The 26793-nt window shown below is 41.2% G+C and overlaps 1 protein-coding gene across 10 annotated transcripts in view; it reads left to right on the top strand.

The window, feature by feature from the left end:
- CCDC85A (coiled-coil domain containing 85A) overlaps positions 1–26793 on the top strand; it is an 87653-nt gene that overhangs the window by 14251 nt on the left and 46609 nt on the right. For 3 of the 10 annotated variants that reach the window (XM_075413584.1, XM_075413585.1, XM_075413582.1), the window contains exon 3: positions 395–471. The exons of 5 other annotated variants lie outside the window; for them this stretch is intronic. In XM_075413584.1, coding sequence (XP_075269699.1) covers positions 395–432 — 38 coding nt within the window. In that variant the 3' untranslated portion in view covers positions 433–471. Of the gene's footprint in view, positions 1–394; positions 2835–26793 lie in introns of those variants that run through there. 2 more of the 10 variants (XM_075413583.1, XM_075413581.1) reach the window with 2 other exon arrangements.

The raw sequence follows: 26793 nt of genomic DNA, 5'->3' as shown, positions 1-26793 counted from the left end.
CAGAAATGCTGTTTGATTATGAGAGACAAAAAGAAGGTTTCGCTGAAGGCACCTGAATGCATCAAGCACAAGCATATGAATGCTGTGAGGTAGAATCTGAAAATTGGCTTAGATCTTTCAAAGTAGTTGAGCACTTCACTCCTCACGGGGCACCTGCCTTCCACTGAAATTGGATGCCCAGACAGAAGCAAGAGGCTTAAATAGTCATGCTCTTGCAGTGCTCTGAAAGAAGTCACTTGTCTGTTATTGTCATTCATCTTGATTGCTTGCGTCTGTTTTAGGATTTTTTGTAACCTGAAGTTAAATTCTGAATGTTAAGTTTTTGCAGTATCGTTAGGTCCATAAAGAAAGCATGAAAGCAAAGCATTCCAACAATGTTTTTTTTCCTAACCAGCTCTCCAGCCACCAAGACCAAGGGCTCTGCAGTCTTAACTAAACAGCAGAAGATGCCAGAATCTGTGTCTCCTCCAGGTACAGGTGCTAAGAAATTTTTGATTTATTCCTTGTTGTTGGAACTTGACACCTGCTCTGCACTCCAGTCAATAATACTGAATGCTACATTTTGACTGCTTGCAACCATAGCATGTGCGAATATTTTTTGAGAACTAGGAGGACAAAAAGCTTCCTGAGCATGTTAAAAGAAATCCTAATTTCAGCATTAAAGCATTGGTATTTGCATATTTTACCTTCTCTATGAAAGTAATAAAAAGGAAACATTTCTTTCAGCCTTTTAGAGTGTACTGTGAAGTTGTATTCAGGCTGATAAAAATGGATTGCCGGAAGTGACTGATCAGACTATCTTGGAAGCTTGGATCTCAGAGTTTTATCCTCTCAAGTTACTCCATCATCCTTGTTTTGTCAAGAATGAGTTGGATAGTTCTAGCTCCTTGTATTGATCATGCTACTGCAATTACATTCAGTTGTAGACCCGTGGAATACTGAAAAGATGCTTGGGGGAGTCCAAAAAGAGATATAGCACAAAAGGACTTGCTTGACCCTCTTTCATGATAACTCTACAACAATCCAAATTAAACAAAGTGTACTGTACATTGAAGACAAGTCAACGGTTATCAACTTCCACCTGGAAATGTGTACTTCAGGCACTGAAGCTAAGAGTCGTTTTCCTGGGCAACATATTCCATTCCACCTCTGTTGCATGATGGTGTCTTTATTTTATTTTTTTGTAACTAACAAAATCAACAGAGTTGATTCTGATATTGGTTTGGAAAATGGACATTTAAAGGATTAGTGAAGAATGTTTGATAAATAATTTCTATTTGCTTTGAGCACAAAATACCTGGTGAATTTATCAATATGAAAAGATCTGTACTTCAAATGTAGCAAACCTTGGCTCTGTCTGCTTTGTGTTTGGTAGAGGTGCACTTAGCAGATGTATTTTTCAGTTAAATGGTGTTAGATATCAATCCTAAATGTAACTTAAACCTAATGTGAGGTTTTTGGATGTTCAGTCTCCTTGTTACAGGAGAAACAGGGTATTGACTGTGAAGATGCAGTCAAGTGATGCTTGCTCTCACATTTAACATTTTTAATTAGGTGATTTTTAATACCCCCACAATTTTGTTAGATTTTAATTGATTTGTTCTTGAAGTGCTGCTCAGAATTGCATCATGACGCGTAGGAAGCAAGAGACTCTTCAGACTCATAGGAAAGGATTTATAGTGGAAGATGAGAGCGATTAGTAGATTTCTCACTGCCCAGAGTGAGAGAAATCCAGATAATGTTTGTATCCTGTTTATTAGGAAGTGCTGTTTCCTAGGGAACCAGGAGCATCTTACTTCCAAACACTGAGCCTCACTGTGCCTGTGTTTGTACTCATCAGCGTAGTATTCAGGTGCCTCAGGAGTGGGAATAGTCATGCTAGTTAGATGGTGAATAAACCAGCCTGTTGGTTTACTCATCTAGCTAGCAGGACTGTTGATACGGTGCTTACTAAGTACTAAATTTGTGTCCCATTATATCTGATGAAACCCATTGGGAAAGGTTCTTTGAGAAACAGTTTCTTCTCTGCTCCAGAAGTCTGATAGGAATCTGTAGAGGATAAGGCTGAGAACATTCTCACTTTTAGCCACATCTAGAGACATTTATTGCATATGTAAAGAAACATATTTCAGCAAACATAGATTTCTCTATTTTAATGGTGTAAATCAGAAGTGGCTCTTTGACCGATGTATTGCAGGCACAGTTCTCTTCTGCATGTAAACACTATCCCTTTAGTAATCCAAATGTGTTTCTAACTCAGGACTCAAGCCAGCTGCAAATCTATGGAGGTCCAGGGATGGATGAGATAGACTAGATCTTGGCTTGGCATGATGCTGACTAAGCTGTCATCTGTGGGCCTGTCTGCTTTTGACTCCATCAGTGCTTATCCTCCACACCATGCAAGATGTGGCTTGGTAGCTGCAAACCAGTCAGCTGGGCTAGAGGCTGAGTGTGTAGAGGTGTGAGATTTTAGTGATAGCTAGTCCGATAAGGCTTGGTATCAATTTCATTGCACGCAAGTTTGCTTATGCCTGTTCCCATAAGGTGGGGAGTACTCTTGAGAGATCTGAGCATCCTCTGCCCTCCTCAAAGCCAAGGTGTGCTCCTTGTTGCTCAGGTGGCTCCTTTCACCTTCTGGTATGGCATCATTGTGGTGGGGTCATCAGATCTTCTATCCTGTTATCTTGCTCTGGTTTTGTGAACGCATGTTTTTGATTGTATGTTGTGCGGAAAACTTAACCCACAAAAACACAAAGCTGAACTTTGAAAAACCCAAACCCGAGTATATATTGGTTCTGAAAGCCACCACCAAAATAAACGTTCAGTGATATCTATTTTGTGTGTCTGTGGTATGTTTAAATTGTGCTGAAGCTTCTGAAACATCCCAAGCAGGTCTGTGATCTCAGAGGTGGGGACCCTGGTCCCAGCCAGGGGACCCAGAGGTGCGGAGGACATTGATGTTTTTCTTTGCTCACTTGGTTGCTGTGAAAAGCCATCAGAAAGTCCTCTCCTCACTCCAGCTTCTAACTGTGGAGTATGAGCCTGCAGAGCTTGTGGACAAGCCTTGCTTGACTGTTAGGAGATAAAGCAGCTCCGACTAGAGCACCTTTGCTTTTCAGCTGGAGATGGATTAACTAATGGCAGTTCTAGCCCAGAGATCTCTTATGTGTTGACCAGGATAGCATCAATGTGTGGAACATGCATTGATTTATGTGTGTGAATGCAGCCAAGATATCGGTGCACAGAGTCAGAAAAAATGGCTTTGTGACGCTGAGACCTTAATGTATATAGTGAGCTAGGGATGTGCTGTTAACCTGAGTAAACTCTTACACCTGGTAGTAGTAAGTGCTTGTTACTTAGAACTTTTTATCAGTCATTCTCAAAACAATTTACCAAGGAAGCAAATATTGTGATCATCATCTTGTGCATGAAGAACAATGGACTAAACAAATGACAAGGCAGAATTAATCAGCCACCAACTAAACCTTCAATCCAGGTTTCCGGAGTCTTAGCTACTGCTTATTCCATTGCATCGTAACACTTTTCTAACAGCTTTTTTCTTAGATAAGTCTTTGCCAAGTGTGGTGTAAAAATTGGGGCTGAGGTTACTCACATGCCTAGAAAACACCTTTATGAACAATTAGTTTGATACACATTTTCAATGTGTTTCCTTTCAAAATCAACTTCTAAGGCAATGTTTCCTTCCTTCCTGAATTTCCTGAATTATGCTAACCAAGCCAGTGGGGAACAAAGCTATTTTTACTTATATTTTGTGTGTGTGTGCAGGAGGCATATTGGGAGTTATTAATGAACCTTTTGCATTTACAGCGGTGCTTAAAATTGTCTTTGCACATAAAGCGATTTACAATGAATCCAAACTTTGAGTGAAAATGAGATGCTGTAATAGCTTTACTAGAGGAAGCTGTATTTTTCTGTCTTGTTTCTTGTGGCCTGTCCTTAATGTTGCAGTATAGTTGTGTAACTGTAGTTGTCTTCATTTAGGAAATCAAGATGCTGATATGAATCGGAGGCATGGTTAGCTATCCGCTGGGGATTTCACGCTGCTGACTTGTACAATCAAAAGGAGTATTCATCTTTCATCAGAATAAAATTCAAAAATGAAAGATCTTACACACTAAAAAAACCCGAACAGTATTTTGGCAAGATGATTATTTGGCCCTTACTGTCAATCAATAGTGTGGCATCTTGTGAATGTGCCAGGGAAGAGGGGAAGTGGTACTTAGCAGATACATGACGAGTCTCAATCTGAACATCTGTGTGACTTGGCAAATGCAGAAGATAGGAACTTGGTGAACTAGAGTATTTAGAGATTTCTGTTTGGCTGGATGCCGGTAGACTCATTTCTAGCAGGTAGGCAGTTGCGCTGCTATCTGTCAAATACTGCAGTTTGAAATGTTGACTTCAAGTCTTGTGAAGCAGTGGCTGTGTTTGAGGTAAGGCTGGATAAAGGTTCTTGCTGTCTGCCAAAAGATGGAAGTTTACTGTACAAAGTAACTGTAGCAGAGTCATTTCTAAAAATGTTTATGAATGGCACCGATCAGAATTCAGTCCAGGATTTTAAAGACAGTAATGTACACTCAGCGGGGAATCAGGCTTTGATGTTCAAAAATGACAGCCTAAACATTTGCAGGCAGTGATATGTGATGACAGGGCTACAGTAACAATTCTTGTTACGAGTAGGAAGTTACTGCAGTTACAGCAGCTTCCTGCTGTGCGAAGCAGTGAGTTTTTAATGGCACTTCTTATGATGAAATGTGGTCTGAGTGCAATTTAGTGTTTCAAACCTGTGCAGAGATTAGAGACACACTGGTACTGTTACTATTTCAATCTTACTCATAAACTAGAGCAAACACCAGGTTGTGTGTCCTGAGCATGATTTAGCAACCTGTTAGTCTTTTAATTATCTCCTTCCTAATTAGACTGGTCTGATTATTTGGTACGTGAAATAAGTGCATATTTTTAAGTGCTCAGGGCAGTAGCTTTTGGAAAAAATGCATTGTTTCTTCTTTTACAGGCATTTTGTCTTCCATGCTGAAGTATGAGAATGTATGGTGCTACTTCTGATGTAGTATTTGTCTGAATATCTCTGCTTATAAAATTTTCTGCAGAGCAATATATTTTTCTCCTGTAAAAACACTGTAATGCATTTAATAATTTTATAACTACAGCATGGGATTATCATGTTTTTGTCATTGTAAGCTTTTACTGGATGTAGGTCAAGAAATTAAACTCTGAACCCCGAATAAGAAAAATGAACAATAAGTAGGTACAAATTCAAAGAGACTAGTAAGAAATATAATAGTGATAACTGCATAAAAAATAAAAGTTTATCAGAACATTTCCCAGATGTTTTGAAAGGATCAAAATAGTAATTTTATTTTTAAGCTGAACTCTTTGGATGTCACTAACAGTTGGTAGACAAGGAATCCTCTAAGACAGCATCCAAAATACTCGCATGGTAACGGGTTATGTCTCATGTTTTGTGTTCTATCTAGCAAACACACTTTCCAAGTGATGTGTTTTTTTCTGCCTGAGCTATGTGAAGCTTCAGTCATGAAGATGCATTAAGAAATGTAAAATAGCAACACATTCATTATATACATTGAGAGGAACTGAAAATGTTTTCGAGAACAAAGACTTTGGCATAGCTGGTAAAGCTAGGGGAGCGGAATAACCGGAATACTTCTGTACATTGCTAGACTGTTATCCAGCATGAGAGATGAGTAGCAGGAGGCTAACTGGCCTGTTAAATAAACTTCTTGGGAAATGAGCAAAAATATTTCTCTCAGGGAATGATGCAGATCTAAAACTACTCTTCTTACATAGCGGTGGGAAAGCAGGATTCTGATTAATGTGATCCTCTTGAAGTAAAGTAAGTTGCCAAGTTGTATGTGATAAGCATGACCTGTATTACCTGCCACTCTAGGAAATGATCTGGGGTGTAGGACTGGTGCCAGACTGATGACGGGGTCTTGTACTGACCAGTTGCTTCCTAGCAGCTGTGTTACCCAGGAGCCAGCAGCTTGAGTGCGCATAAGGATGGAATTGGGCAGGTTTTGGAAGACAAGCTGCCAGAAAATACCCTAGCATGCCTTCTGGGAGTATGGGTAGGTTGTAGTAAACCAACACCTGAATCACCCCTTGCTACTTAGAATAAATGACTGCTTGCATGTTTTAGATTCTTGTGTGCTGTGCTACAGAAATGCATGTGTGTGTGTGGATATACATGCTGTAATCTTGCTGCTTCTGAAAACAAAATGACTTGCTGTGTTGTCATGTTGGAGATACTGGTCTAGCTAATGAAATAATTTAGGGCTCGGTACTGCTTTTGTTTGTGCAGGTGGCTGACTTTATACACTTGCATGTTCCCACAGAGTTCACATGCTTTTAGAAGCAGTGGTTTTTTGTTCTGTTTTGTTTTTTAAGTGGTGTCATGAAAATATGAGCTGGGACTTAGAAATTTATACCAGGGGAAGCAGGCAGCAGTCCGTTTTTGCCCGTAATGTTCTGATCTGGAGAGAATCTTGCAATTTTTCTTTCAAGAAGTTCTGTTCTTCCACTGTCTGCTTTCAATAAGATTGATATTTGACATGGAGACTCTCAGTCCAGGTTTGAAGACAGTAAAAAAATCGCTATGGCCTTTCTCTTCCTAGGGTGATGCCTTCATTGATCAGCCCAGAGCTGGGCTCGTGTGGTCACTGAAGATGTGGTAGGAGGAGCTTTTAATAGCAGGGGAAGCATGTCAGGCTCCCACTCTGCTTCATTGTAAACACTGAACGAAGTACAGAGCTCTTGACAACCCATATACCTTATAAAACACTGCAAGGGATGAATCGTCTTCAGTCTCCAGGAAAGGAGAGAGAGAGCAGCGCCAGCAGTCATGTCTGGGGGACTGGAGCATGGAGGCAGAGAGCTCTCTTCCGTAGTGGGGTTACAGGTGGAGTAGCAAGTGCACAACTGCTGGAACTGGAAAGGAAAGAGAAGGAACTGAACAGGATCTCACTCCTGAAACTGGTTCAGAAGCTGATTGCCATCTCTAGGAAAATGCCATTCAGATGTGAAGGTAGTGATGTAGCTGTAATGGGAGCAGGCTGTGTTTGATACTGAAGGTTTGAGTTGCACCCTGGTGAGCACAGATGATAAAGTTGCTCAGAAGAGAATTGTAGTTTCTGAAGGATTTTTTTGAGAATGAGAAACTAGATGAGGTTAGACAGATTCAGAGTTATATAAAGGAGCGTAGAGGTTGTAAAGTGAAGGACTCTGAAGAAATGAAAATGTCAAAGTGAAGGACTCCAAAGAAGGGAAAGCATCATAATCCAGTTACCCAAAGTTGGATTGTAGTGAATTTGTTTTTAACAGTATTCCTGCTTCCAGAAAATAGAGGTGTGGGAGAGCAGAAGTAGATTATAGCGATAATGAGAGCTCCAGCATTTCCGAACTTGAAATGGTAGGAAATGATGTAGGTCACTTATACGTCACTTTTTTGTGGGTGATAAAAATAATAATAATTGAAGGATTTTGTTAATGATTATGCAGTTCTTTAGTTGGTTGCAGGTACTGGTATGATATCCTGCCCCCCCTTGTTCCGCTATCAGATGAAAAATAGGAGATTTATTACAGTATCTTCCAGCCACAATGTTGCTGCCATTGAGGTAATGCTGATCCTGACTGACTCACGGTGGGTGCTCAGGATTTTTACTTCTGTAGCATCTCAGAGCTTCCCACGGCTTTGGACGTCTTGAGTGCTTGAGGGTGCCTCCTGCAAGTCTTCTTTTGTGATTGAGTGTGGAGAAGTATGACTGCAGCTACTTTAGCAGTCCTAGTGGCTAGTAGTGTAGAAATGTGAATTTCTTTTTGTATACGCTCTCCTCTTCTACTAGAGCTTTCTGTAAAGCAGGATTCTTCTGCTGCGTATTGGAAGGCAGAAGTCTTTCATTATTAAACACTTAATTCTTTGAACAATTGCTGCCATGACATCAGTGAAAAGTCTATGTTAGTTGTTGAACTCTGCTACTAAATCTGAGCTTTCCTGATTAAAAAGAAGAAAGCAAAGTATGTTTTCTATCCACTTTTTACTAAATTAATCTTAATGATTTGTGAAAGTCATTACTGTGAATCCTTTGATTATTATTGCTGTTGAAGAAGCAATTACATTAGAAGACCAACTAAAAGTCTAACGTGAGATTAAAAACTACAGTGCTAGTTTCTCTGTCAGTTATATGGGGCAGCTTAGACTATCTGCAGACAAGAATAAGAAGGTAATCCAATTATTTGGATTCTCAGTTTTGCTATTAAGTAGCTAAGTTCTTACCTTTTTATAATTTGTTGCTGCAACAATATATATTCTTAAAATTCTTAAAAATTAATTTGTCAGCCATCTCTCTTCAAAGTGCAGCGCCAAAAATCGGACAGATTCACGAATGTGGCAAAAGTGGTTGAGTCCAACAGTACAGCAGAATCTAATAAAGATTTTCAGAGGAAGATCCAGATAGCTTTCACCACATTGCTCTTTCAGCATTGTTGAGCTGCTTAAAAGCTTAGTGATGTGCATGTACACATAATCAGAATGATCCATCAGTCTAGGGACAATGCATGTTACTCTGAAATAAAAAAGTAGCTTAGTAGGTAGCTTTGGTTCCAGTCTTCTTAATGCATTGAAGTTGCAGTTTCAATTTGTGTAGCTTGATATCTTTGGCCCTGAATTGTGGTCATCTGCAAATGGCTCTAACCTAATGGGCTAAACTGATGCTATTGTCTTCTGGAAGCTTCTCTGTGTGTTCCTCATTTTAAGTACAAAAGCAGCATTTGCTGATTTGAGGACTTGGTCTTTTAAAAGGCGAAGTATTCTTCATCAAACTTGGCAGTACAAGTAATCGTGTGGTTCAGGGAGTCTGATGCACACTCAAAGTTCAGACCATGTTGATAAGTAAACTTTAAATCTGGGTTTGGAAACTATGCTTTGGGCATTGCAAAAGAAACAAAGATCAAAGTCATAGATAAAAGTCATAGATGTTGGTAAAAGTGGTAAAAGTCATAGATACTGTTGACTAAGAATGGTCTGCCCTTGTTTTCTTACACAACACGATCCCAGCTGAGAGTTGGGTGAGAGAGCACTATCTGTGCTTGTAAAAAACAGCGTCATCTTCCGAGTGCTGCTTTAAGGCAGCACTGAATTAGTGTTTTCTGCTTGGATTGTATTGCTTTTTTGTTATGGTTTGGCTGCGGCTGGCAACAAAAGCGCCACGTGGCCGCCCCTCCCCCCGCTGGGGTGCGGAGGAGAATGGAAACAGGCAGAAACTGATGGGTCGGGATAAGGGCAGTTTAACAGAACAGCAAACAATGGGAACAGTGACAACAACGATACAGATAAGGAGAAAACACAACACAAACTGCACAACCCAGAGAGCCGCTCTTCCGGACCGGACCGGCGCCACGCGCTCCCGAGCCGTGAGTGAGTTCCCACCGCCCAGCTTCCCCCCACCGGAACCCAGCATGATGGCACATGGTATGGAATACCCGGCTCTGTTTGGCCAGGTGGGGTCAGCCCTCCCGGCTGTGCCCCTTCCTGGATTCCAGCGAAAATTAACCCTGTCCTGGCCGAACCCAGGACGTTATCCACCCTTTATTCCATACCATCTACGTCATGCCCAGGTCCCCCATTGTCCAGTTGATCACCACCACTTCTCCTGTCTCCAGATATCGTTCCATTAGTCTATGGGTCATCACTCTAAAGTGTCCGCTGAGTTCATTTAATCCATGACTTCAGGCTCCATCTGTCGTAATGGTCTTCCATGGCAGGAGAGGTGATGTGTGCTGATGGGCGGTCACTTGCTGCATCCGGAGCTCACGGCTGATGTATCTGGTGCGGCCCGTGCCCACAGTCTGCAGGAGATGTTGATCTTGATGAATTTGCTGGGTGCCAGTTGTTGAAAACCAGGTCCAGTCCCATCATCGCTGTGCTCTGCTAAGTTTTCATCAAAAAGTCCATCCTTCTTTAATCTGGACGTTTCTTACTATGACACTACTGGTATAACATATAACAATCATAACAGTGATAACAGAGAGTGACAGGGTTATTTAACAATTAACTTTATACAATTTATTTATGGACTATTCTCCCCCAAAATCAAATCCCCATGAGGTACACATCGGACTTCCCCATCCTTCCGCATTACTCACCAGGTACACCCAGGTCCTTGAGCAAAAGCAATCCCGCGGATGGGCTTGCCTTTGCCCGAGGCAGGACTAACCCAAACTGTCTTCCCTAACATGTTCCGCATGTGCACTACAGGGACTTTATCCCCTTCTATGAGGTGCTGAGGTTTTGACTGGGCAGGACCAGGCCGGTTGGTGGATCCCCTGGTGTTAACCAACCAGGTGGCCTTTGCTAAATGAGTATCCCAGTTTTTCAAAGTCCCACCCCCCATTGCCCTCAAAGTGGTTTTTAGCAGCCCACTGTACCGCTCAATCTTTCCAGAGGCTGGTGCATGGTAGGGGATGTGATACACCCACTCGATACCATGTTCTTTGGCCCAGGTGTCTGTGAGGCTGTTACGAAAGTGAGTCCCGTTGTCCGACTCAATTCTTTTGGGAGTGCCATGTCGCCACAGGACTTGTTTTTCCAGGCCCAGGATGATATTCCGGGTGGTTGCATGGGGCACAGGGTAGGTTTCCAGCAATCCAGTGGTGGCCTCCACCATTGTGAGCACGTAGCGCTGGCCTTGGCGGATTTGTGGCAGTGTGATGTAGTCAATCTGCCAAGCCTCCTCTATTTATATTTTAGCCATTGTCCTCCATACCACTGAGGCTTTACACACTTGGCTTGCTTGATTGCAGCGCATGTCTCACATTCATGGATAACCTGTGCGATGGTGTCCATGGTCAAGTCCACCCCTTGGTCGTGAGCTCATCTGTATGTTGCGTCTCTTCCTTGGTGGCCCGAGGTGTCATGGGCCCACCGAGCTATGAATAGTTCACCCTTATGTTGCCAGTCCAGATCCACCTGAGCCACTTCAATCTTAGCAGCCTGATCCACCTGGTGGTTGTTTTGATGTTCCTCAGTGGCCCGACTCTTAGGGACGTGGGTGTCCACGTGACGGACTTTTACAGCCAACTGCTCTAGCCGGGCAGCAATATCTTGCCACAATGGGGCAGCCCAGATGGGTTTGCCTCTGCGCTGCCAGATGTTCTTCTTCCATTGCTGCAGCCACCCCCACAAGGCATTGGCCACCATCCAGGAGTCGGTGTAAAGATAGAGCACTGGCCACTTCTCTCGACTGGCAATGTCTAAAGCCAGCTGGATGGCTTTCACCTCTGCAAACTGGCTGGACTCACCTTCTCCCTTGGCAGTTTCCGCGACTTGTCGTGTAGGGCTCCATACAGCAGCCTTCCACCTCCGCTGCTTCCCCACAATGCGACAGGACCCATCCGTGAACAGGGCATACTGTTTCTTCTCTTCTGGCAGCTGGTTATACAGTGGGGCCTCTTCAGCACGTGTCACCTCCTCCTCTGGCGATGCTCCAAAATCTTTGCCTTCTGGCCAGTCCATGATTACCTCCAGAATTCCTGGGCGACTGGGGTTTCCCATTCGGGCGCACTGGGTGATCAGAGCGACCCACTTACTCCACGTAGCATCGGTGGCATGATGCGTAGAGGGGACCCTCTCTTTGAACATCCAGCTCAGGACCAGCAATTGTAGTGCTAGGAGGAGCTGTGCTTCAGTGCCGACCACTTCTGAGGCAGCTCGAACGCCTTCATATGCTGCCAGAATCTCTTTTTCAGTGGGAGTATAGCGGGCCTCGGATCCTTTGTATCCCCGGCTCCAAAACCCCAGGGGTCGACCTCGAGTCTCCCCTGGTGCTTTCTGCCAGAGACTCCAGGTTGGGCCATTCTCCCCGGCTGCGGTGTAGAGCACGTTTTTAACATTTTGCCCTGACTGAACGGGACCAAGGGCTATGGCATGAACTATCTCCCGTTTAATCTGTTCAAATGCCTGTCATTGCTCAGGGCCCCATTCAAAATCATTCTTCTTCCGGGTCACGTGGTACAGAGGACTTACAATCTGGCTGTAATTTGGGATGTGCATCCTCCAAAAACCCACAACACCCAGGAAGGCCTGTGCTTCCTTTTTGCTGGTTGGTGGGGACATAGCTGCTATTTTGTTGATGACATCCATTGGGATTTGACGGCGCCCATCCTGCCATTGTATTCCCAAAAACTGGATCTCCTGCACAGGTCCCTTGACTTTACTTCGCTTTATGGCGAAACCGGCTTTCAGAAGGATCTGAACTATTTTCTCCCCTTTCTCAAAAACTTCGTCTGCTGTGTCACCCCATACAATGATGTCATCGATGTACTGCAGATGTTCTGGAGCTTCACCCTTTTCCAGTGCAGTCTGGATTAGTTCATGGCAAATGGTGGGACTGTGTTTCCACCCCTGGGGCAGTCGATTCCAGGTGTACTGGATGTCCCTCCAGGTGAAAGCAAACTGTGTCCTGCACTCTGCTGCCAAAGGGATGGAGAAGAATTCATTAGCGATGTCAATTGTAGCGTACCACTTGGCTGCCTTTGACTCCAGCTGATATTGAAGTTCTAGCATGTCTGGCACGGCAGCACTCAGCGGTGGTGTGACTTCATTCAGGCCACGGTAGTCTATTGTCAGTCTCCACTCTCCAGTAGATTTTCTCACTGGCCATATGGGACTATTAAAGGGTGAGCGAGTTTTGCTGATCACTCCTTGACCCTCCAGCTGGCGGATCAGCTGATGAATGGGGAGAAGGGAGTCTCCGTTAGTGAGATATTGTCGCCGGTGCACCACTGTGGTTGCGATTGGCACCTGTTGTTCTTCAACCCTCAGCAACCCCACAACGGAAGGATCCTCCGAGAGACCAGGCAAAATGGACAGCTCTTTAATTTCTTCTGCTTCCAAAGCAGCTATGCCAAAAGCCCTGTACTGGCCGAACCCAGGACATTTTTATACATTGGGTGCAGTGTAGTAAGAAATAGGCTGAATTTCTTTTGAGTATTGGTAAAAGATTAGTGCATGTATTTTCTACCTCTGTACAATACAGCTTGTCAGGTAAACTTGGGATCATATCCAGACCTGAAATAAGTTTTGTAGTTTCAGCAGCACTGTGCCTGTTCCCGTGATGCCAACTTTCACCCATACTGACACTGAGATGTACCACTGCAAATCTGCCAGTGACTATAAAGATAATACTCTTCTAAAATGTTTGTTTTTCCTTGATTTATTTTTGATAGTGGGTGATGTATTATTCAGAGTGTGACAGGGAGGTAGGAATTCCTCGTGGTTTCTCTTGTTAGTCCTTGTCTAGCAGCTGTTTAAATGACAGAGTGCTGTCTGATTAATATAGCAGCAAGAAGTTTATGGCAGTATAAAGTACCTATAGGTGCCTGTGCTTTAGCATGTGGAACAAAATCTCAGATTAACCAAATGGGAAAAGAATCTGATGATGCATTGTATGTGTCCATACATGGTAGCATTTATTAATTCAGGGGGCCACTTGTTTTAGATCAAATAGAAAATGTTCCCTGAAGTGCACAAATAGGACTACCCATGTGTATACCTATTATCATATCAGATTAATTAAAGTAAACACAGTGAATTAATTTCAGTTACAAAGACTGCCATGCATTGCTTAGTAATCATTTAATTATATGTTACATAGATACAAGACACCATAAAACTAACATGTTAAACCACAAATTTTTGGTCAATAGTTACGAGGTTTATTTGGTTTTATTTTTGAGATTATCAAGAAACTTAGCTAAATAGTCTTACAAAGGTACTAGGTTTAAAAGCTGTCTTGAATAATTTGTAATGCTTTAGCTTTATGACTATTTCTAACTATAGCCTTTAATCTCTCAGTTTGTGTAAATGGTAATTCTGATAAATTTAACATGAACTAGGGTACTGTGGGATTGAAAACTTTCCTGGAAGGTTACTGGGAAGAGAAATAGATTTTTTTTTTTTTAAATTATTATTAGTATGTTTTTTTTAAATTGCACAAAGCTAACTTGAAATTGCCTTTCTTTTTCAAATTGCCTGTCTGTCTGAGGTGGAAAGAGTGGAGGGTAATCCAATGCAGGTGCCTGCGGACTGCCATCCCACTGCCAGGGTATTTGATGAAAAGGGAAAGAAGATTTTTATAGTTCCAATTTCAGTGTAAGGTAATACGTGCTTCTCAGGATAATATATAGATGTGGACTACATTCAAATACCCCATGCCCTCCTTCCTACTGTGCAGCATATATACTTTTGTACAAAACTCCAGGTAGGACATGAACCTATTTGTGAGAAGTTCTAAACCTCTTTCAAAAAGATAGGCCAAGCACGAGAAAGTACACAATGTGGTAACGTGCAGTTTATATTGTAGCTCAGTAACTCAAATGTACAGGCTGTCTGAGATTCACCAATAAGAGAGAAAGTAGAATTAATACCAGTGTTGCCAATCTACTACTGTACTGAGGGCAGGAAATTAGACCTGCTCTCTGCAATGAATTAATATTATGAAAGTCTGTGAGACATCCTTGCTGTGTGCCAGGCTGTATCCAATGCTTCAAAAGAAGAACTGTTTGTGAGTAACACTTGAGCTGTTGAGTCATGAACTGTGATTACATTTCTGGAGATTGGAATAATTTTTTGCCTATTTCCTTTTGACATTGCTTTGGTGACAGCTGAGGGCCAGCATTGTTTGGCTGCAAAAGAGATAACGGTAGACTGATAAGATGACTGTTCTTGAGGAAATGCAGATTTCAGTCACTGGTATATTGAAAGTCACAATTTCTGTGAGTGTGGTTTTGGCTGTATGGTTTAGAGCTTTTTCCTCTGAAGTCAAGGAATTGCATGAAGTATTTCACTGCTTTTTAGGAAAATAGAACCAGGTGGGGAAATGTAATGGTGATGGTTGCTGTTGAAACTGTGGAGAGAAGTGCAGGATTGTGCAGCCTTTAGATGAGGTTCTGCTGTGCTGCCGTTATTCCTGTCATCATTTTGGGTTAGGTTAAAGTCAGGGGAAAGGCTCATGTTGACTCCTGTTTCTGACAGTTGGCCTGTGAACAGGCATGTGAAGAAAGCCGTATGAGCAGGGCTTACCTAGCAGTGCAGAGTAAAAGGACAGGCAAACAGAAATTTGTGGTAGGTGCAAAGCTTTATAACTCCGTAAGGATGAATAAGGTGTTTCTAAATTTATGAGAGACTTTTCCTTTGAAAACTTTGTTTTTCTTGATATGTCAGATTCAAGAAAGCCAAGAGAGTTGCCTTGAGTATGGTTTGGTAGCTTCTGACTGTCAGTGTGACAAGCATTTCAGATTCCAGTGCTGTGACCCTGTATTCACCACAGTAACAGACATGCTGAAATGAGAAGCCCAGAATCCTGAAGGTATATCGGCAGAACTCTGTGAATTCGTTGAACGTATCTCAACCTCAAATGTTCTGGTCCTTAAGTATCTTGAATGAAAGAGCATAATAAGCTTTTTCAGTCACCTCCTTCGCTAAAGATGTAAAAAAGAAGAGAAATCTATATACAAGTAAATCCTGTGTTATTTCTTATACACACGCAGAAGGGAGGTTCAAAGTAGAATCAAGAAAATACTGAACTAAGATCATTGGGCCTGTTGTCTTGCCAAACAGTGGAATCCTTGAAGCAGGAGTAAGAGTTACGATTGCCAGGAACAACAACTGACCTCACAACACTTGGGGTGCTGTAGGTAGCAGGTGACATTGGTAGTTCCAAAGTACTGTTCCCAGCCTGTTCGACCCCATTTTGATTTTTAAGAAAAATGGAATGTCGGAAGGAGAGAGGATATTTATCTTGCTGCAAAGAGCTGGTCACACAAGAATTCTCCTTTGATTTTATTTTCACAGGATCGTATGTTTCATAATTGATAGTCAACTCTTTCCCTAAATCTTTGCTTCCCACAGTTGTTAAAGTATGAAAAATCAATATGTATATAGTGAAGCAAACAGGTGGGGTTGGAATAGAACCTTGCACAGTTGGGCACACATCATACATCCTTTAGAACATAAACAGAGGGGAAAATTGCTTTTCCTCCAGATAAGAATGGCTAATAAACTGTGGAGAGAAGGGACAGAGGGATTTGAAAAATGCTTACATTGCTGTAATTTATTTTTTGGTGAGAAGAAGAATTGAATTTGAGTGAGAAAATGATCATACACATTTTGATCCTTTTATAGAAATTTCTAGAGGGACAGCATATAGCCACATTGTTTGCCTGTGATTCTATGTGTTTCTGTTGGTATAGACTAATTCACTGACACTCAAAAAATACCCCAACCCAAAGCAATAAATGGAAAACCAAAATCTACTTGAGTGCATGGAAACTAAATGAACTTTTTAATGTTTAACACGATTGTTATGGCAGAGCCATGGGGACTGAGGAGTGAACTTGAACTTTTAGTCCTCAGACTAACCACACGATTGCTGAGTAGTTCGGTGGTTGAAATGGTTAAGTCATTTTCTAAAAATCACGTAGATACATGAAGCTGAGACTTTCTGATTCATTTTGAGCTATTCAGGTTCTCCTAGCTGGCCAGAGACTGCAGTCAGTTTAATAAGACACAGATAAATTCGCCATGATAAAAGTGCTGCTGCATGCATGAAATAGATGCTGTGGTCTGTGCTGGTGATTGATGATTTATTGCTTTCAAAACTGTAGAACCAACATGCAGAATTAATGTTCAATGGATTGTTCATGTTATTACTTGTTTGTACCCCTGGAGAGGGTCTTGTTTGTACCCCTGGAGGCCTCAGGCTGAAACCCCAGGCAGTGGGAGACCAGTCATCGTGGAATGCCCACAGCAGGCCTTGCTCAACCAGGGGAATTTTCAGCTCTAATTCATGTACCTGATTTTACCCTTTAACTTCTGGGGAGAATAATCTGTTTAGGCATGGGATTAGCAAAAACTATGAGGAAAAACTATAAACTGATAGGAGAATCCATCCAGCAGAAGATGGAGAGGGGACAGGTATGTTAGTGGCAGCCTCTCTTAAAGAAAATTATCAGCTGTGGTATGGTGTTAATTCTCTGGAGTGCAAGCACCCAGTAGCACAGAGGTTTGGGGTTTCTGCTGGTGCAAACAAGACTTGGGTTTGACTCTTGCACTGTGGGGATTTGAAAATACCCATGCTGCTGCTTCCTGAGTGGGTTCCTTAAACTCAGAGCTGCAGAAATGCAGTCTCATTTTGGTAATCTTGGACATATAAAATGAGCTGATGATGTGCATTAGATCCTGTAGGTGAGCAGTGCATATTAGAGAGTCCTGCTGGAGTAAAGAGCAGCTCAGCTGCTGAACAGCTGGGCAGCAGCAGGCTCCAGGGTTGTACATGTCTACTGGTGGAAGCATCAGTGTCAGCTGCACTTCATAAATCCATGGAGTCAGACATCATGGTATATATGCTCTGACAGCCTCAGTAACACCCACGTGTTGGACTTAGGTGAAATTTTGCAGGTGCTTAGTGGTTTTGGTCCTTGCCCTACAGAGACCAGGTGAGCTGATGGCTTTGGTTTGTTCGGAGGTTTATTTCATAATCCTTTATACGCAGGCTTTTGTGCAGTTCCTGAGTGGCAGAAGGGCTGAGCAGTGTCTTAGCTAACAAAAGCAAAGACTCAGTGTTTTATTTAATTCTTTATTTAAAAGAAAATAAGAAGCTGTACTTTTGCAAGCAAGGCTCTTCTCAGGATTTGTAAGCCGAACAGGGTCAGTCTGGGTTGTTACCGGGACTTTTAACATCTGGAAAGATCAGAGGTGTGTTAGTGATGGAAAAACCTTTATCTTTTGAGTCCGTCATAAATACTGTGAAAGTAAAGGTTGAAATATTAAGCTGAGATTCTTTCTACTTGTTATTTGAAGTCCCAAAGACCAAGAGCTTTAAAGTTTTTACAAGGCACTCTGTAAACATAAGTGGTGGAATGTGTTATCATTCACTTCTTGTCAGAAACCGTTGTCCGATGCTGCAGTGTGCTTCTGAGCAAACATAGCACTGTATGCCAGTCTGCTTTGAGTCCTGAAGCAGATTCACTTTCTCTTCTCTCATCACAGCACATCTTTTGTCTTATATTGTCTCTTTGCCCCTTTTCCCTGCTACTTTTCAGTGTTACATTTTTGGAAGATAAAACACATTTTATTATAAGCAAAAATGCCTGCTGAGGATGGAAATAGTCCAGGACTGGTGGTCAAGAAGAGAAAATTCCCATTCTAGGCAAAAGCTCCCTTCTCTGACCTGTTTTCTCTCTTGGAAATGCTGTTTCCCTACACATCTTCAGAAAATTCAGTGCTAAAGAATTTTAAAATATATTAGCCAGATTTCTGCCTTTCATGTCTAGTAGAGTAAATAACTATCGTGTGACTCTGATTCTGTGAGAACAACTGTGGTGCTCTCTGACTCTGAGGTGCTCACAACCGATTGCTATGCGTTACAGATACCAAGCCTTTAATGCAACAAACTGGTGCATATTCTGTTTGGTAAAAATCAGCCCATCATGGTTATTCTTTCTACAGCTCCCTGTTTCATTATCTGTTGTCTTGGATTTATCAGAATGATCGGTGTCTGGACTTTCATATTTACATCTGGCTTGACTATCTGATGAACAACTGTAGATGTGAAAGAGACAGTTTCCTTAAAGGGCTGTTGGTATCTCAGCCTTCACCCTTGGAACAAACTGTAAAAAGTGAAGGAGTGTTGGTGTTGCAGGAGACATGGGTTTGTTTTCAAGGACTAAGCTTTATGCTCATTGTAGTTGTAAAACAATGATTTCAAATTATTGACTTCTGGAATGTGTAGTCATGAAACTTCAGTTATGGAAAAATCTTTTTATATTAGAGAAATGCATGTTAGGTCAAAAATAGTTTTATTTGTCTTCCTCAACAGCCAAACCTCAGTGGGCTCTTTACTGGCTCTCAGAAATGATCCTAACTTGGCTGTACTGGTACTGTATGGTACTCTCTGGACATAGCAGAACAAACTGGCCAAATCTGAGATCTGTTTGCTGTTCTCCCTGGTATATGCTTCCTACATTTCCTATAGGTGTTCTGCCTGATCATTCAGGGTGCTCAGGGCATGAACTCTTTCAGAAACTCTCAGCCTTGGCTTTGCTCTCAATGGTAAAATATGTTTTACTGTTTTCTTTTGCAAATATTACTTCAGTTTGTCTTCCATGGTGTACTCCTCACTTTCTTTACAATGTAAGTAATAATAATAAAAAAGCTTTTATTATTTATCATTATTATGAATAATAGGGGAAATTTTGCATAATTCTGAATCTCATCATAAGTTTAAAATACCTTATGGTTGCTAGCCGAAGAGACACTAACATTTATTACTATCCTTTAGACAAGATACTATGATCACTCTATCAAAGTCTGGATGGGTGATGATCAAACTAGCTCTCTTTTGCAGGAAGTGTTAGATGTGACAGATTGAACAGATGGCAGGTGGGGCTTAATTTTTATATAAGACAAGAAAGATGCTGTGTATTTCAATGCTGGTATAAGTGTCCCTTCTTTGGACATTTTCGCAAAACAAAAATGGTTCTGTAGGCCATGTGGGTAGAAAAAGGGGTAAAAAGGCCTCTGGCCAAGAAGAACATATGCATCAAAAATGTTCCTTTTTGGAATATAAATAATTAATAGAATGAAAACTTTTAAAAAGCTAAAAGTGGTGTCAGACAGTGAGGAATGAGAGATCTTGAAACAGGATAAAACTTTGGAATAGAAAACAATGAAGCACTGATAGCCTGGTCTTTAGATGCCTGTGAGAGCAGGGAAAGGAGGTTGACTGGAGCCATGTGCTTAATCATATGAAGTGTTGTATTTCCAAAAGGCACAGGCAATCATTTCAGCTTCAGGTTCTGGAATTCACGCAACTTGAGCATTACATTTCTACTTGTTGATCTGAATTAAATTGGGCAAAGTTCTCTCTCTCTTAGATACCTGCAGAAGCTTTATGCTTGTATCCCAAGGCAGAATTTGGGTTTGAGGCCTACCTGAGGGTATATTACACTTTGTATCATGTGTGCACTTTGCACTATATGCTTCAGTTTAGCTTTTCCCAGTTGAATGACAAAGGAATGGCAAAAATGTAGTAAAGAAGGAATGAATGTCTGTCTTGTATTGGAAATCCAAAACAAATTTGGAACAACTCTATTAGCTTGCGTGAAGCCATGCTACCTCTGCACCCAACTGAGGCTGACACACGCTGTAGTGGAAGTTTTGGCTCTTAATCTGGAGGGAACACAGATAGAGCGCTCATACATGAAGTGCCCCAAGATGTTTGCCTGACTAATGAGTAAGGCAATTGATCTGATGGAGTTGGGGTGTTTTCTTGCATAGTCTTTCCCTTAGAGAAACCAAAACATAATCCTTTCCCAGAGCTGAGGTTTCCTGGGTACACAGTGTCAGCAGGAATCATAAAAGTGTCTAAAGGGCAGAAGGATAATGAAGAAGTGCAAGATATAGTTTATAGGCAGTATTCCTTACACGTAATTCAATGGGTGGTTAAAACAATGAGCAGATTTGGTGGCAAGTTTTGAAGATACTGTACTAGAGCCAAGAAAAGGGGAGAAAGCTAGGAAGCACTGGGGTGTGCGGAGAGTGAGTTTTGTCTGGATAGAAGACGTAAATAGTAGCTGGTTTGAAGGTAAATAGAGGTTGCAGAACACCAGCACTTTAATCTGCTGGTTGAAATTCATCTCAGGTCTCCTTTGAGTTGTGCTGAATGTGCGGGACCTGGTAACACGTCCTGTGTCAGAATGTAGATCAGTGTTCTTTTCAAAACTCAAATTCTCATGCAGACTATCAGTCTGTGGGGATTACTCAGGGAGAGACATTCAATCACAGTAACTTGGTAATTACTGCAACGTCAGATACTGAACACTGCAGTTTGATACTAAGCTTTAGTGATGTTCTGGATGTCACATCAGAAGGGATAGATCAGAAGGAAAGTGTCTGGGAATATGTTGCAGTGCAAGTAGTCTTGGTGCTGACACTATTTTTGGAATCTTTTCACTTGCCTAGGCAGTATCTTGATGAAATCAAGTAAGACTGAATACGTCTAAGGTTTTGGAGTGAAAAGGGAATAATGATGTTTTTTCTTGAGGCCAGTTCTTATCTCACAGCCATTTCTTTGCTTCTACTTTCCCTGATAAGAGGTGGGTCTGATTACAGGAGCTAATTAATCTAATTTACTAATAGCTGGAAAATAGAGGGGGTTTTTTTTATGTATTTGTACATCTTAATACATCTTGCTGCTTTCACTTCCTTTCTCTATTCTTCACAAAAGAGTTTTAACAAGTGCAAAGACACTGTAGTGAGGAGAGAAGAAAATTATTCCTGACTGAAGAGCTGTGAAAATTAAATCTCCCCTTACCTTCAGCAGTGGTAAGAGGAGGACCTTGTGAACGTTACTCCATCCAGTCAGCCCTTTACAGCCCTAGGGAATGGGAACCAGTTTGTGTTGGTGATCCGAATCACCAAATAAAAGCTTAAAATTTTAAGGTATGAGATGCCAAATCCTTAGCTAATGTAAGGTGGCCTAGTGCAACAGACTTCTGACGGATTAAGAATTTGGCTTAGATTTTCAGATCTTCTAGCCATTTCATACACTATAACAAATAATGACAGTTCTTATGAAAGCTACAAAGGTTTGGATAGTTGCCATCCCAGTGATGCATAAGATTTTCTTTTAGATCTTCCTTCCATACCCTGATTTACTGCTTAATAAAATAAAGAAGTCAGTTTTAATTGATAAGCTCAGCCAGTGTATTTTATGTATTTTATGATATAGACTTCACTAACGCTGTGTTATACACAGTAGATCTGGTTTGAAGGTGAGGTATTATGTATCCATAACTCTTCTGTCACTGTAGTCAATAGCATAATTGCCTTATTCTCCATTTGAAAGCAGACCACTGCTGAACTTTTTTTTTTTTTTTTTAAGGAATCCCATGTATGTAACATGGATCTTGTTAAATTTCCAGTGCTTTTATTTAACCACTTTGTTCCATTACCATGCCACCTGGTGTGCATAGTTGGCCCCAAACTCTTAGTTGTCTGCCTCCTCTGCAGAAGCCTATGCAAAAAAGCATAGTTTTGTGGGCGTCTCGATAGTGCTGTAGTTTTGAATGCGCACTCCCTGTAATGAGCTGACAGCTGAAGCAGGGCCATGTGTGTATTTTATAGTCTGATGCACAAGGAACGCCTGATAGCAAATCCGAAGGCAGCTGATGCTGCAGCAGAACTTTAAAAATAAGATGAATTAAACTGCGGACGGAGTTTTCTGGGTTTGACCATTCTGCTTTGGGGTTCAAAGCTAAGGAAATCAAGCTCCATACCATACTTCATGGGTTCTTTTATTTATAAGTGAGCAGCTTATCTGGCATCTTTTCAGCCTGACTTGAAATTCTAGCTTGATAATTTTGTGATAAATAGACTGTCTCCTGGCCTTTTCTGAAGCTTTAGAAAGAAATGCAAGCTGCATGCAAAGTTCCAAGAAGAATAAGCTGTATTTCATTTTTACAGGGATTTTTCTCAGCTGCAATTTTTACTGTGCTTGTATGTTAACATCATTAATTTTCAGTTTTGTTCCTTAAAGCTTTAAAACTAAAGCTTACTAAAAGATGACAGATTTTTCAGTATTTCCTGTGAATGAAAGAAGAAGCATCACTAAAGCATCACTGAAGAAGCATCACTACTCGGCTAAAATAGAATATCCAGCATCTTACAGCTAGTGAGCTGGGTGTGTTGCTTATATTCAAGCGTCTCTCTTAGCTGCAGTTTGGACTTCATAGTGGACTGAGTGGGAAGACCAGTTACCTGTTAACTTGAAAACAGATGAGGGCATGATGCAGATGCCATAGTGGGGTTAAACAGCAGGACCCATCTCTTAATTAAAACAGCATCTGTATTACTCTTCATTTGATTTGCACCTGAAAGTGTGTCTAACAGGTATGGGTACACAAACTTTTATTTACCCTTATTGGCAGGATGGTCCTTACTCTCATTTTGGAACATTTTAGATTAAAGAAAAGGAGGCAAAGATCTTCATATCTGTATAGACTAAATCTCCTTTAATTTCGTCATTCCCCATTTTGCTATCCACTAACATAAGGCTGGCCTGTGAACTGCAAGAGCAGGTCTCCCATCTCGCACCTGTGTATGTTCCTCGGAGTCACTGGCTTTTGCTATACCAGTGCAGGAGCAACTAAGGAAATAAATACCTACAAATTCACACAGAAAATGCTTTTTTGCAATCAACAAAGTATTGACCTTGCAGGTGATTGGGAGCTGCTTTTGTTCCTTGCTGGCACATGCTCCTAGTGGTTAGTTGCCTTTTGTGAATTTGGCTGTCAAACTACTGAAAGCTCTGGCATTTCAGCTGAGGAGAAATACTGCTCATTGCCTGGACTTGACCAAAGTCTGCCACCTGAAAATCAGGTATTTGTAGTGTGTGCACCCATGCAGAAAGTGCTGCTATTGTATTTGAGACACTTTAGTGCTGTATTTAACACTGTTGCCTCTAGAGAACAGTATTACCTTTTGCTTGTTAATTTTTCTTAGCTTTCTCTAAGCTCATATGCCACGTGCCACTTGTTTCTGCCTCTAGATGACTACTGCCATATGTCTGTAGGTTCCTGAACAAGAAGAATGAAAGGATTTTCAGGCAAGCAATGAGATTAAGTTGACACAGTATAGGACTGGAACTGAAAATGTTAGGCTACTGCTATGCCTTCAAATGCCCTTTTACCAAGTAAGAAAAACTATCAGTAAATAAATGATTGGGACATGAAAAGAGAGTGACATTTGAAAGAAAACAAAGGGACCATCTGCAGAATTCACAACTAAGATGTGAGTGAGTACAGGAAGAAAATCCCAGTAAAGTGGCAATCGAACAAAGATCTTCCCTAGAGGAGGTCTCAAATATTTGTCCTTCTGTCACTTTTTTAGAAAAAGATTCAAATGTCTTTGGGAGTAAACACATATTGTGGATAGTGTTTGCTTGATATGTGAGTCATGCCTGAAAAAACCAAACTTCCTCAAGATCTGGTCTGTAGCAAAGCAAACTTCTTCAAGATCAACTTACTTGAATATCATAAATTTGTCCAGTTCCACTAGAACTTGATGTAAAGTCATCAAACTTTATCAACCTAAATGTTTTTAAAAAAGATATTCTGGCTTGTTATCTGTCTCGCTAGTGCAAACAACCCTCTTCCATTTTTGTATAATGCTTTCCTTGGTGGTGTGAGTCATTTCCTGTTACTTGGATTCGTGAGGCAAAAGAGCATATGGGCCGCTGTTTGTGGCCCCAGTATGACCGCTGTACTGTCCAGTAACTTTAATAGGGATGTGAAATAACTAAGGCACTTTTCCCCATGCTGAAATGATAGCATTATCAATACTGGGTTTGAACCTGGCATTGCAGCTGAAAGGTGGTCCTGTGCATGTGCAGCATTGGTTAGAAAAAGCAAAGATGGCACTAGGTCATGTGGGGTTGCAAATGCTACAGAGAACATGGAATTAATTGCATGTGTATTTTGTATAAGCTTTATTGTAAAAGGTAGGTGAAGTTCTGGTCATCTCCATCTTGGGGACAAAAAAGTACAATTGGAGAAGACTTTAGTCTCTGAGGAGGAGAAAAAAATTGAAAATATATAAACAATGAGTAGCTGCAGAGACAGATTGAAGCTTTATTTTACCTCTAGAAAACATAGGAGATACTCTATGAAATACAATAGCAGGAAATTAAAAATCAATGAAAGAAACGAAAATGTTGTTTAAATGCAAAAAAAAAATTTACAACCAAAAGAGGTGGTTGATACTTGAAAGGTATTATAATTGAAAAAAGACCGAAACGTGGATATTGGGAATGTTCAGCATCATGATAATCAACTGGAACAAACTGTGTTCCACAACAATTCCATTTCAAGATTCTGTTTACTTTTGCCTACTAAAGTACAGGGTGTGTTCTCTACTAAGACGGACAAATTAACCTGTGTCAGCCGGTGGCGGGGTGTTTGCGTGTTGCTCTGCAGTGTCTTGAACTAATCACTGCGAGACTAGCCTGACTCAGAGCAGGGTGGCAATTCCTGTGCTGCTGAAATAGGAAGCTCATTTGTCCATTTAAAGGCTGTATTTACTGTCTTATGCTGAAGCTTCATTTCATGCTGAAGTCCTGTTCCATCAATTGTTTGCATTACTTATTTTTTTTAATAGATAACTTCATTGCACAGAGACATGCTTATTTGGTGGGGATCTTTCTGTCGAGGGTCTGCCTGTATAGATACAGCTAGTATGCATTGTTTGGCTTGCGCTCGAAGTGAGCTTATCCTGAGGATGCTGTGATTTTGAAGGCTGTGAACATTAAATACTGTAGCTTAGTTTAGTGCCAGTAGATGGTTATAATTAAGGGAATTTGCAAGTAGAAACTTTGTTTAGTCTATATGTGCAGAACTAACACCATACAGATTGAATTCTAAAGATACACACACGTTTTTATATGAAAATGCAGCTGAAAGTTGGAAAAGAGGTTGAATAGACATAAACATGAAATAAGGGTGGGGGAGACGCCCTCCAACAGTGTCTGCAAATAAGAGAAAAGGCATTACTTATTACATATTAAGCAGGATCAAGCAGGACGGAAGCCACAGGACCAAAACGGAAGAGGTGCACAGTACAAGAGGTGTTTGGTTTGGGTTTTACCTGCACCCTCCCCTCTGTACACCAGCAATGTGATGGGGAGCACTCTGCATTGCTGTGTGCCTGGCAGCTCCCCTCTATAGCTTGTCTACAACCCCATCTGTTTTTACAAAAGGCAGGTCTTTACCTAGGATTCTGCCTGTCACCAGGTGGGAGAAGATCTGAACATCAAAAGGGACTATTTTATCGCCATTAGGAGTCAAAAGGTGTGATAACTTCAAGTTACATCTTCTTGACCTGTGTCTTCTGCTGTCCTGGCCCTCTCTTCCTGATGTAGTCATGACTTTTTTCAGGTCAGTCCTTAAGAGCAATACCCAAATCTGCTCAAGAACAGAGAAGACTAAGTAAGTTGGTTTGTACTTTCATCTGCTGCAGCAGATGTTGGTTACTGCCCTTCTGCTGCTTTCTCTCTTGGCCCTCCCTGCTGTATCTTACATTAGCCTCGTAGGCTCACATGGGCTAGATTGCAGCAGCATCCCAAATGAGCCTAGCAATGTGAAAACACAAAGGAATATTGTCCTTCCACAAAGACTATATACACTACAAAAACAATAAAAGAAAACAATAAAAGAAAAAAAGGGATGCAAAGAGTACTACACCAGGCATCTATAATGATCAGTGTGGTGATAAATACATTGTTTACTGTTTCTATATTTTCATATATTTTTCTGTATATTCTGCACGCATGGGTAAGCAGTAAATTCCCTTCTTTTTCCTGTGAATTCACCCACTCATATTCCACTCCGCTAGCTGCTTACCAGCTTTGGTTTATTTTATTTACCTAAAAGTGAATAAATTTAAATTAAAAATTAAATAAAAAGGAAATAAGTAAATGATTTTGACCAGTGGTTTCTTGTAGGGTACAGAATTGGCTCATTTGAAGGATTTTAAATTCTTGAATAGGATCAAGTGAGAGGTTGGTGTTTGCTTTCATTTGTCATTTTGCTAGAAGTATAATAAACCCTAGAGAATGGACTAAGATGTTATTGTTCTCAGGTTGATAAAGTCTGCATGGAAAGTACTGCTCAATTCTTTTAAAT

This window comes from Opisthocomus hoazin, chromosome 2 (genome assembly GCF_030867145.1).
Source record: "Opisthocomus hoazin isolate bOpiHoa1 chromosome 2, bOpiHoa1.hap1, whole genome shotgun sequence".
Taxonomy (NCBI): Eukaryota; Metazoa; Chordata; class Aves; order Opisthocomiformes; family Opisthocomidae; genus Opisthocomus; species Opisthocomus hoazin.
Note: the sequence above shows the minus strand (reverse complement) of the source record. Positions and strands in the feature narration are given on the sequence as shown.